The following is a 12,132-nucleotide window of genomic DNA, read 5'->3' on the forward strand; positions in this document are numbered from 1 at the left end:
TGATAGGAGCAGGGACCGTTTCTTCATCTCAATCACTGTCCATTGAAGTGGTGGTCATCAGCATCACTTCCTTTTTTCTTCTTGTCTCTCTCCTTATGTTGAGCTTTCTGGAATCCTTTGATTATGGTCACAACATCCTTGAATCCTGCGGATAGGATTTCTGGACGAGTGGCAAGAACTTTGTCTTTAAGTTCATCTTGGAGGCCCTCCACTAGGGCCTTTACAAGCATGTGGGCTTGGATCTTATTATGGAGGGTGAATCCGAGATCCTCAAATTGTTGAGACAGTCTGGAGGAGTACCTGTCCCCAGGTTCATCTTTTTCCTGCTGGACGTCCTGGATAGAACCTGCCTGTTTGGTGAGGGATTCCTGTGCTCAAGTCTTCATCTGGGAACAGAAGTCCAACCCTGACTGGTAACTGTCCTGGTCCGGTACTGCCGAGGCGTCCAGATACTTCAGGATGACCTGCAGATAAGTGTCAGGAGTTTTAACAGTAACCATATTGTAAAGATCCCTCCAGGTGGCACCATAGATCTGGCGGTTCTGCTCCAACTTCCGCAGAAACTGCATAGGGTGTTTATCCGGGTCTGGGAGTTTACTGATGATAGTGTCCAGTTGCGTGGGTGTGAAAGCCACGTACCTAGTAGGTTCACTGGTGAGGGTCTTGCTCTTCAGGGGAGCTTCTGCTGTGACAGTAGTCATGTTTAGGTCAGGGAGTGTAGGAACACTGGGTGTGACTGTGGTTTTCTTCATCTGGGACTGCAGGGTTTCCACTGTTCGGTAGTTTGCTGTCCACACTGTTCCCCTTTCCCCCTCTGGGGTGCCTGTGGGGTAAGCAGTGGAGGCTGCGGTCCCGGTCCCTTGGTGTGTGAAAGTCCGGTAGAGAGCCGGGCCCTGGACTTGGGAGGGTCAGTTTCCCACTCATCTCCGCTGTCTGCTATAGCGGCATGTCTATCTTGCAAGCGACTGTAGAGTGGGGACCCTTGCAAAATTTCAGGGGTTATTTGGACTTGAGGGGCCGGCTGATCCTGATCACGCTTTTTGTGAGCTCGGGTGTCATACTGGACTGGAAACAGGCCTAGCGCCTGTGAGGGGTGAGATGAACTTTCTTCCGAAGCGCTTGGGCCTTGGTAGTAGGCCCCGGAAGAAGTGAGGATACAGTGGCTGCACCCGGGCCTCTGCAGGAGTACCAAGATGGCCACTGCCGGAGGAGGGGCATATTCTGGATTGCCAGCTTTCTTTCTGCCAGATATTTGCCTGTGGCTGAGAAGCAGTCGCCTAGGAAGACCACTTTCTCCTGGCAGTACTGGAGCTTGTCTTTGGAAACTTTGCAACCCTTCTGGAACAGAAAACACATAAGGTCAATAAATGCATCCTGGCAAACAAAAACAGTAGGTCCTCCGCATACTGAAAAGGAGAACATCCAGTAAGGGGCTAGTCTGCCAGTCTACTCCCTGTAGGGCCGTGGGGTATTGGCTGGGTGAGTTTTACCCCCCTTGTGGGAATCTACATCAGGTATACTGGAATATTGAAGTGGTAAAGGCAAATAGGTACTGGCAATTTTCATGTAGGGGCACAGAGAGAACATTTGCCAAATCAATAACAGTGAATAATATGTCACTCTCAGGGACTGCTGCCAGTTTGGGCTAGGGACCACTGGGCTTCAGTACACTCATTGGCAGCTTGGAGGTCATGGACCATGCTACATGTATCCAGCTGTTCTTTCCGGGCCTTTTCCTTAACCGGGAATGGGTTAAAATCATCATCGGGCTAGCAGGGGAGAGTTTTACAATGGAAAGCACTAACTCTATTTGGAAGAGGGGGACTGTTCTGGCTGACATCCTTGCCCGTAATCACCCCCCTTGTCCTGCCCTGTTGGGGCCGTCTCCGCCACTCACTATAGTAATGTCTCCTCCCCACAGTCGAAACACGCCCACTTGGGTCGGTCGGTTGAGACTTCCGGAAACGTTGTCAATCTGACTTTGCTGTGGTCTGTGAAACTGGTCTCTGTTTCCCTCTGGCTTTCAGTCCCTGTATACATAAGTCTGGTAGAGATGTCTCCAGTCGTTAACACCTTTGGTAACAACCCATTACAAAACAGATGTACACTACACTGTCAGGTCATCAAATCTTCCATTACCGTGTGCGTCTTGCTTTATCTCATCCAGACATATAGGATTCTCTTAACTATCTATAAACTTCTGGCCAGACTCCAACATCTCAACAAAATCCAGGTACACTTAAGTTGGTTTTTAATCAAAAAGGAACAACAGTCAGTCATAGGCTCTGTAATACAGTCAGTCCTAGGCTCTGTAATACAGTCAGTCCTAGGCTCTGTAATACAGTCAGTCCTAGGCTCTGTAATACAGTCAGTCCTAGGCTCTGTAATACAGTCAGTCCTAGGCTCTGTAATACAGTCAGTCCTAGGCTGTGTAATACAGTCAGTCCTAGGCTGTGTAATACAGTCGGGGGGGCTTGTTCTTGCTTAGTCTGTTATGCTGTAAGCGTCAAGGTCAGAACAGAACACACACTGATAACACAGCTCAGGCAGAACCGTAGATTTTTGGAGAACTTCAGCATCAAGGTCATTTACATGTCTTCAGAAAACAAAACGCAGCTACACAGCCCCTGAGATCTCCCTCTCGTTAACCTCTTAAACGCCAGAAAGCAGGTACCAGACACGTTGCAACACTTTTTTATAGTAATTTTTCTGCAATGTCGGGATCAAATAAATTTTTAACTATCAGAGATGACCATACCCAGACAAACAGCGTTGCACATCCAAGAATAATCTGAACAGAGAACTGAAATAAGATGAAATCATCTCAGCCGGCGTTCTGAGCCCTGTTCAGGCCCTTCAATGGTGCTTCACTGCTACCCACAACCAGCGTTTATGGCTGCCAATAGTAGGGTCATAGGTAATTAACTTTCAGGGACTTGAAGGGAATATAACTTAAAATGGCCGCCACTGAAAAATAAACTGTCTTAAAATGGCTGCTACCGGAAGAGGGGCATGCCCCACTTCCGCTGGGTTTGGGGCTGTGTCTATGTGGGCGTGGAGCACCATACTGACAACAAGTCTCCACCCCATCCGGGTTCTGAATTCCACATACGTCACATGTCCACCCCTCCGGACTTGAACCGGCGCCATTATAGGGCGGTGGTGCACCAGAAGAAACGGCGGCCATTTTAGATACATCTTTTTCATTACCATTTTTAACACTTTGTGATTCACATTTTACATATCCGTAAATCATTTCTGCCCCTTCACTGCCACCTTCTCCTTTCTTGTGCTGACTCTAACAGCCCCTTGTCCTCTAAGGACCCTTTACTACCATCTAAGATGGTCTTCCACAGTGTGGGCTGTAATCTCTCTGACTTTGGCTGTTCTACAAACTTGTACAAGTCTTTTGCATATTTCACATATTTCTTTCCTTCTCTCCGCTCCACTATCTGGGTTGCCGTCTGTGCCCCCGGGGGGAGGCTGTGTTCCTTTCTCATGAGACGTAACATTCGGTCTAACTAAATAGAGTACTATGTTGGCGTGGCCACTCGCTCAACACAGCGATCCCCGTTAAATCAAAATCCTTTCCACACGTGCGCCACGGTGTTACTCTGTCCTAACCAATATACAGGCTAACACGGTGGTCTGGTCCCCAACCAGAATAACGGTATCCACTACGGTACTGCAGGTAACTCTCCTAGTGAGAAGTTCCTACTGGGTTATACTCCCCAGCTCGCCTTATTTTAGGCCTAGACACCCGTCATGGCGTATTTCTCTACTCTGACGGCCGATGTCACTAGACATTACTTAGTTACGTCTCTAAATATTCTTTTCCTGATCACAATACAACTTTAAATAACCAGACGGCAACACACAAATTTACTTTCACTGTCCAGGCAGAAATTATCAGTGACTGATGGAGCGGGGGTGGTGTTTGAAAACGAAACTAAATCGTCTTCCTTGCTGTGTCACGGTTCTGAGCGTAGCGCTGAGACAAAGAGAGCCCACACCACTCAGACAGTCACCCCGCAGACCCGTAGAGTCCGGAGACTACTACCTCACGCCCTCGGATACTCAGATAAGTACTATATATATATTATATACATAGACTTACCGTGTTCCTGTGAGATTGATCAGATCTCCTCCGGGAGCGTCAGGGGTCATCCACCGGGTGTTAGTGCGGGTCCCCGGGGGCTCAGAGGCTCAGGCCACGCCCCCACAGTTGAGCGCCAAATTGTCAGGGTCGTAATCGACAATTAACCGGTCCAGTCAGTCACCTCCAAATTAGATAGAGCAAGCGTGCACGATTTCAAGATAAAATCTGAGATAAGATTATTCAGGTTTTAATCTTAAGCAAGCTCTTCACTCTAGCTTTCATGACAGCAAGATTGATTTTATTTCCGTGTTTGCAGCTTTTATACAGAAGAGAGAAAGGTGTGGTTATGTGTCATGCAGCATCATAATGGGGAAGGGTTAAGCAAATTTGTCTAGCATCCGATGTGCCCTGGTTGGTCAGTTCCAGTATCTGGGCAGATAATGTCCTGGGCATTGAGTTTCGATATGAGGGATGAAGCCTTTTTGGAATCAGGAATGTTGTTCTTTTCCTGGAAATAGGGTGTTGGCTGTGTGGATGCCGGCGCCATCTTAAGTAACATATCTGAGCATATTGCTGAGGAGGAAAAACTTTAGTATTTGCCAGCTATATAAAAGTATAAAAATATAAAGCTATAAGCTCATGTACAGATATTCCCCTTCACAAGCTCAGTCAGACTCAGCAGAGTCAGAGTTCAGTCAGACCAAGGAGTCTGAACAGACTAGTTCAGAAGTTCCAGTCTAGTTAGACAGAAAGACAGAGCAGGAGAGCTCAGCTCCCTGCCTGAGTTAGTGTGAGTTAGTGTGGATTAGAGACTCCGAAGAGTCAGTGCAGTCAGCACACCAAACCAGATCAGACCAGTAGGTCTGTACAGTGCAGCCAGAGCTCATCTCACTGTCTGAGCAGCTCTGAGGTGCTAGTTAGTGAGAGAAAGGGGTATCATCCTACCTTCAAGGGTGATATCTGAAGCCACCCAGGACAAGCTGAAGCATCCTACTATGTCACAGCTATCTCCCAGCCTCCCATTGCATTCAGGCTGAAGACCCAGTCCTGTGGTTCCATCTCCAACTACATCTCCAGCATTCTACAATTTGTCAAGGCACGTTGCTACGGTTCAGTTCCAATAAAGAACTGTAAGTTATTTTTGTTCAACGTCTGCCTGTCCACCACACAGAGCCTCATACTCCAGACACTAGCATGCCTAGGCCGCAACCGCCAGCCACCCAGGTACTGCGGGCCCCGGCTGTCTCCAGGCCCCAAGAAAAGGCTAGGCCCCGGTGGGGGATGTTGCACATATGCTGTCATTGTGGCAGTGGAAAATATGTAAAATTGGATTTATCATAACCACCACAACAACAAAGGGTCTTTTCCCACCCCAATTTTTTATTCCTATAGTTTTTTTTCGTTATTTATTTAACTTTATTGAAAAACATATCTATACTCCCTGGAAAATAATGTGGAACGAGTAGGAGGGACCCCTTAAAATTGAGGCGGGGAAACATTCCTGTAGGTGCGATTGTGAAGGATAAGGAATATCCAAACATCCAAACATGTAAATACACATTGATTCAGGACTGGTACCTTGCACTAACTACATGTTCACAACTACTGATGGTCCAATTGAGGGGAAAAAACTTTACAAAGTATTTTATTCATTTATATCAGTTTATTAATTTAAGAAGTACATTATTTAATCACACATTTCCTATCACACAACTATGTCCCATTCTAATTTCTAAACTTCACAAAGAGAAATGTCTCAAAGGACCTGGTATCTGATCAATTTTTTCCTTTGCCAGGAAGTATCCAACAATGAGTGTATGGGGGAAGGGGTGTAATCTGTGCAAGGCAAGAATTATATAGCTGTGAGTCTTGTGTTACTACCCTACTTTTAGCTTTATTTTTTTTTTATGCGGTAAGGATTGTGATTGCAAACGGATGTGCAATATTTTACCCCTTTTGGTATCTAGCGAAAATGCATTTACCTAAATTATGTGCAGTAAGTTGTGTGGACCTCCAGTTTAGAAACTATACTGTCAACTGTTAACTTAAAAAAAAACACTTCTTGGGTATACATTTTACATGGGATAATCCATAATGCCCACTCTTCCAGTTTATCAGATCTTGTAAGTTGGCAACTGCTTGACAGCTCACCTACTGTCCTTACATAGTCCTTTGTGAAAATCCATTTAGTTGGGGGTTAGTGAAATATTACAGACCAATAGTTTATGACCTATAAACTCAACTTACATATAAAATAACAAAAAACTACATTTGTACTGTGCAACTGATGCTGTGAGGTGCCAAACTCTCAATGTCCTGATGTTGTTGCAGCTCTTACAGTATTCAGTGACCAGACAGTTGTATCTCATCTCTGTTCTGTGTGTATTGATGATGCAGGCTTATTCTACGAGGGCTTGAGGGTAAGTAGCTGATACTTCCTGAGACGATTTGCAGCAGTGACCACGTAGAAATGTTTCTAGGGAAGAAAGTCAGAAATAAGAAGCTCAGACATATTGAATGTAAACGCACGTGTGCAAAGTTTGCAGTATAGTGCAGTAGGCATCAGGCTGATGCAGCTCACAGGTAGACACTATACTCACTAGAAATTTAGCTGGCTATGGGCTTTCTGGGGAATATTGTGTTGCAGTCGCAGCTTTGACTTCAGGCACATAATCGTTATGTGCTCTCCAGCCGCAACTGGCCCACCGTCTGGTTGCGGCCCATGTGTTAATATAAAAAGACTTCCTGGGCCTCAAACTATTTGTGGCATGGGCAGTCGAATTGTTCACGGCACTATTGTAGACACGGCATGAACCAATAAAAAAAAATTAGGGACCATGTACCAAACATAAAGTTCTGTGCATGGGGCCGTAATCTGTCATTAATGTAAGACTGCCCTGTAGATCCCAGGGCACCAGTTATAGCAGTAGCTGAGCAGATCTAGCCCATGATCATCACCATCCATACAACAAACTAAGTATAGCAAGAAAATAAAAAAAATATTTTGGTGTTTTCTTGACCTTGGTGCATAATGTCTCCATAGACTTAGCGGGTATGAACAAATAAGTATCACACCCTGTCATCACTTACAGCAGACATCCACCAACCCCAGGGTCCAGGTTGGAGCTAGCCATGGCAAATGTTGCTGTACCAAGGGTGCCATTTATGTGGGGTGCTCTCTAGCAAGAACAGGTTATCTTCCTTACTGTTAAAGGGGTTGTCCGAAACCATTGAAAAAACATTGGTGCCCAGGAGCGGGCTTCATAAAAAAATAGCATTCCATGGTCCCTCCAGGAATCTGGTGCTGCCCCTGCAGTGTGTTCAGCTTCCAGCCGGCCACGCCCCCCTGTCCCGCATTATACAGCACTGCTAATAGGAATGGGTAGGTGTGGCCAGCCACCTCGACCGGCCAGAAGCTGAAAACGTGTCACCTTCTGTGCCCCTGTTTTTTTACAGGGGCATGGACCAGAGAGACGGCAGCACGGAATTCCGTGAGGGACCACGGAGGTAAGTAAATGTTTTTGTTTTTTTTACGCAGCCCCCTCACGCACATCAAATTTTTTTTATAGTCACGGACAACCCCTTTAAAGCTTCCTTTTAGATATGAAAAAAAAAGTTTATGCTCCCTGGACCTATAGATATGAAAGTCCCTTTAAGAATGTACCACTTACTTTCCATTTCTTCTGCGCCATGTATCTCTGAAGCAGGACCTGTGACTTAAGTCGAACTTTGTATTTTTGGGCTTTTATTGGCAGGTTGACTAGCCACTCATGTTTTAGGCACTGACCAGCACTGAGTCTGCAGCTAAAACAAAAGACAAAATTTTGAGAATGATCTCTTTTTTAATTCTAGTAGATTACCAAAACTGCTAAAAACTTCTCTGGCATAACCACTGTGGAAATGAATTATCAAGACTTCTTCTGCCTTTACGATTTATATCGTAGTCAGAAGTTACAGAAGCCAGAAGGCCACCAAAAAATTGCTTTCATGTCCCTTATCTAACTGGCTCCTCCTCTTCAGTTTACATGTATTTCTATTAAATACCTGATCCATACTGGTAAGTGACATCATCTCATTAACATCATCCAAATAATTGTACAGGCAGTCTTTGGGTTACATACAAGATAAGAACAAACCTAAAGAACCTAAGTCGGAACTAATATATTTTATAACTGTAGCTCCAAAGTTTAGGGTTTTTTTGTCCCAATGATAATTGGATTTTCAAAATTTGTGCTTTCATGGGAATAAGGATTATCAATTAAGCTTCATTGCATACACCTTACAGCTGGGACTATAGTAAAGCATCTAGAGAGCTTAATCAGAGGTCATAGTGGCAAAGATGTCTGTCTGTAGCTATGGGTTGGCTGTAAGTCGGGTGTCCATAAGTCAAGGACTGCCTGTATATCCCCCTCAAGAAAATTAAAACCGATCAATTTTACCTTTTTTCTTTCACCAATAATCTGGAAATAAAGTCTTTGGCATCTTCTGACACTTGATCAAATGTCTCTGTATCAAATTCCCAGTTACAATTTACAATGTAGTTCATGGTCTCTGCGTCACTTTCACCCAAAAACGGAGACAGCCCACTGAGTCTAGAAAGTAAAGGAACATTGAGTTATATGTAATGTGGAAATAAAAACAAAATAACTACAACTCCCAGCATAACCTGATTGCACATTTGAACACAGCTTTAAATGGCTTGACAAAAATTAGAACTAAAGGGCTTGTGCTATTTTTTCTTATAATGGACAACTCTTAAATATTAAATATTGTTTGCTCCTGAGCTAATGCCAGGGTATTCTACCTCGACGTTTTCTCCTTACGATGCCTCCGTTATATTACAATTGGAAGTTTGTGAACATGATCCAGATAATCATTAGAGAATGCAACATCCAAGCTAGTACATGACTCACAGCATGTAGGTAATGACTCCTACACTCCACATGTCCGTGGGGAAGGACACAAAATCGTAATTTACCACTTCTGGAGCCAAAAATTCTGGAGTCCCAAAATTCACTTTCAGCTTTTCACGTGGCTTGTATCTAGACAAAATATAAAAACTCATTTGTAGCATTGTTAGGGGTTCAGTTGGTCACCTGATGACAAGAGAGCAATCACTTACCTCCTTGCCAGCCCAAAGTCGATAATCTTTATCTGGTTTCCAGTGCGACTCACACATAGAATATTCTCTGGCTGATAAAATAATATTTAGTCTCATAGCAGTTTGCTTTGAAATATGGACTAGAATAATGAGGCCTTAGAATAGCTATTAATATGGGAGTCTCCACATATCAAGGGATCACTTCATTTAAGATTTCTACTTTCTACTGGAAAACTTCTGTAGTCAAGTTTTGGTTGGGGAAATAACTTAAAAAGGTATGTAAACAGTTGAAATGAATTTGTCTATTTTTCTGAATGTAAGGAGTAGAAAAACATATGACCCAAATAACACCGTATTAATAGTATCTATAAGTTGTCTTTTACCCTGGAAAATCAATGGTAGGGGATCTTTACTTTCTGTAAAGATGCTTCATATATTTTTTTGGGTTCTATTGGGGACCTTGAGAATTGTGCAAAAGCATTGAGAGACAGTCACAGCCTAGATTTGTAACCCGGGCCTAAGAGTATAGGCAAGGTGATGAAACACTACAATACTACACCACCTTGAGGTCCAGATGAAGAATATACTGCTGGTGCAGGTAGTAAATTCCTTCACAGATCTGCTTGGTAAACATGATGGCGTCAAGCTCTGTCAGGTGGTAGCTTTCATCTGTGATTCTGTCAAATAATTCCCCTCCATCCAGGCTGAAAAGTAACATGAACAGAAATAATGCATTAATGGGGTTAATGTACATCTAGACTGGATTCAAGGTAAATTTACTTGTGTCAAAACAGCTGCAAGGTGTCAGCATTTAAAAGCTCCTTTTTCAATAATCCTTGAGCGGTCCATTTCTATGTACAGCACATATAATAGCGGCCAATTTCCAAAATCAGCATATCAGTATGATTATCTTTAACTGCTTAAGCACCAGGACATTTTCACTTTTTTGCATTTTAAGTTTTTATGCCCCATCTTTAATAATCAATAACTTTTTTATTTTTCCAACTACAGAGCTGTGTGAGGGATTTTTTTTTCTGTGTAATAAATTGTCCTTCCTAGTGTCAGTATTTAATAATATACCGTATATACTTGAGTATAAGCCGAGTTTTTCAGCCCAAAATTTGTGCTCGCAATGCCGGCGGCTCACAAACAATGACGTCGCCAAGCGTCTGACGTCATTTTGTGTGCCGGCCTAGTGCGAAGACCCAAAGAGGAGCGGAACATCCTGAAGAGGGGCTGAAGAACCCGAAGAGGATCCAAAGGAGGATTACTACAGGGGCTGGCTGGCTATATACTACAGGGGCTGGCAGGTTATATACTACAGGGGGCTAACAGGCTGTACTATAGGGGGCTGGCAGGCTGTATACTACAGGGGCTGGTAGGCTTATATATGACAGGGGGCTGGCGGGCTTATATACTACAGAGGGCTGGCAGGCTATATACTTCAGAGGGCTGGCTGTCTATATACTGGGAGGCTGTGACCAATGCATTTCCCACCCTTGGCTTATATGCAAGTCAATGGGTTTTTCGCAGTTTTTTTGTGTTAAAATTGGGTACCTCAGCTTATACTCGGGTCAGCTTATACTCGAGTATATACGGTACCTTGCATTAGGAAGCTGGAAAAAAATTGCAAATGATGCAATGAAATTGTAGAAAAAATTCATGTGCGCCATTTTCTTGTGTACACAGTTTTTGGGGCTTTCCCTGTGCTCTCCAAATGACACATCTCATGTATTCAGGTTGGTACGATCAGGGGGATACAAAATACAAATTTGTATAAGTTTTCTTATGTTTTAAAATATTTTAGAAAATTAAAACCTTTTGTACACAACGAAAATTAAATATGGAAGGTAAACCAAAGATCTTCTATTCATCTTCCATTCTCTATAGTATTACAAGAGTGTAATTCTTCTGTCATGTTCCCAAAATGATGGGAACATTGAGGTTAGTATTGGCATGAGGTGTATATATTCAGGGTCGCAACTACCAAAGAAGCAGCGATAGCAGCTGCTATAGGGCCCACAGTGTCAGGGGGGGTGGAGAGGGAAGGAAAAACGTATGACTTTGTTTTCTGTTTATTTCTCTGCCTCCACTGCTAAGGTTTAGTAATGCCCTGATCCCGAACTACCTACTTAACCTTCCACATTTAAGTAAAATTTTCATGTAGAAGAAGTAGGGTCTATCTTACTGATGGTCCCAGGCATCCTAGTCCAACACTGGACAGAGACATTGACATCAGTGAGGATATGAATCACAGTCTATTAGTGGGTTGCAGAAGTTAATGTAACCTTAGTCCCATTAATCATATGACTATTCTATTATGATTATTACTATTTTCATACAGCATAATTCTCCTCCACTGACATGATACATACTACTCCATGATTAAGGTCAGGTCATTCTTGCACTCAAAGGCGTCGTATAACTGTATCAGGTTGACGTGATTTAACTGATTCATCACATTAATTTCATTCTTCACCTCATCCTGTAGGGAGAGAAAAAACATGTCACTATTGTACTGACATTTCCCTCCTTCTTGTTCTCCACATATAACAGAGGATCTTGTGATCCAGGTGTCTGAGGAGGAGTAAATATAGGAATAATTAGCGGCAGAAGGCACCCTCATGTCAACTGGCAGGGCCAGGATAACCTTTTCTATTCGCCTGAGCGCAGCATGTTATAGGACGACTGACAGCATCTTCTGCTAAAAGGCTCATGTATATGCAAATGTATTCTACTGGCGTCCCCACCATACGACTCCAAATGAAAGGGCAAATGGCATCTGAGGAAGCTGATCCACACATCATGGTTCATAACACTAAAAAAAACAATTAATGCAAGAAAAAATGGCTAACATGAAAAATAAAACCTCTGTCTATTTCTTAACCCATTGATGACGAGGATAGAAAAGGCTATGCTACCTCACCTAATT

At 43.4% G+C, this 12,132-nt stretch overlaps 1 protein-coding gene across 2 annotated transcripts in view; it reads right to left on the bottom strand.

Annotated features, from left to right (window-relative positions):
• Positions 1–951: 951 nt before the first annotated feature.
• Positions 952–12,132, bottom strand: part of MYLK3 (myosin light chain kinase 3) — a 46,608-nt gene continuing 35,427 nt past the window's right edge. For both annotated transcript variants that reach the window (XM_072117211.1, XM_072117210.1), the window contains exons 7-13: positions 11,576–11,685; positions 9,763–9,904; positions 9,222–9,292; positions 9,013–9,141; positions 8,539–8,691; positions 7,771–7,903; positions 952–6,575 (exon numbers count right to left, since the gene is read on the bottom strand). In XM_072117211.1, the coding sequence (XP_071973312.1) occupies positions 6,504–6,575; positions 7,771–7,903; positions 8,539–8,691; positions 9,013–9,141; positions 9,222–9,292; positions 9,763–9,904; positions 11,576–11,685 (810 nt within the window). In that variant the 3' untranslated portion in view covers positions 952–6,503. The remainder of the gene's footprint in view (positions 6,576–7,770; positions 7,904–8,538; positions 8,692–9,012; positions 9,142–9,221; positions 9,293–9,762; positions 9,905–11,575; positions 11,686–12,132) is intronic.

This window comes from Engystomops pustulosus, chromosome 7, assembly GCF_040894005.1.
Source record: "Engystomops pustulosus chromosome 7, aEngPut4.maternal, whole genome shotgun sequence".
NCBI classification, from domain to species: Eukaryota; Metazoa; Chordata; class Amphibia; order Anura; family Leptodactylidae; genus Engystomops; species Engystomops pustulosus.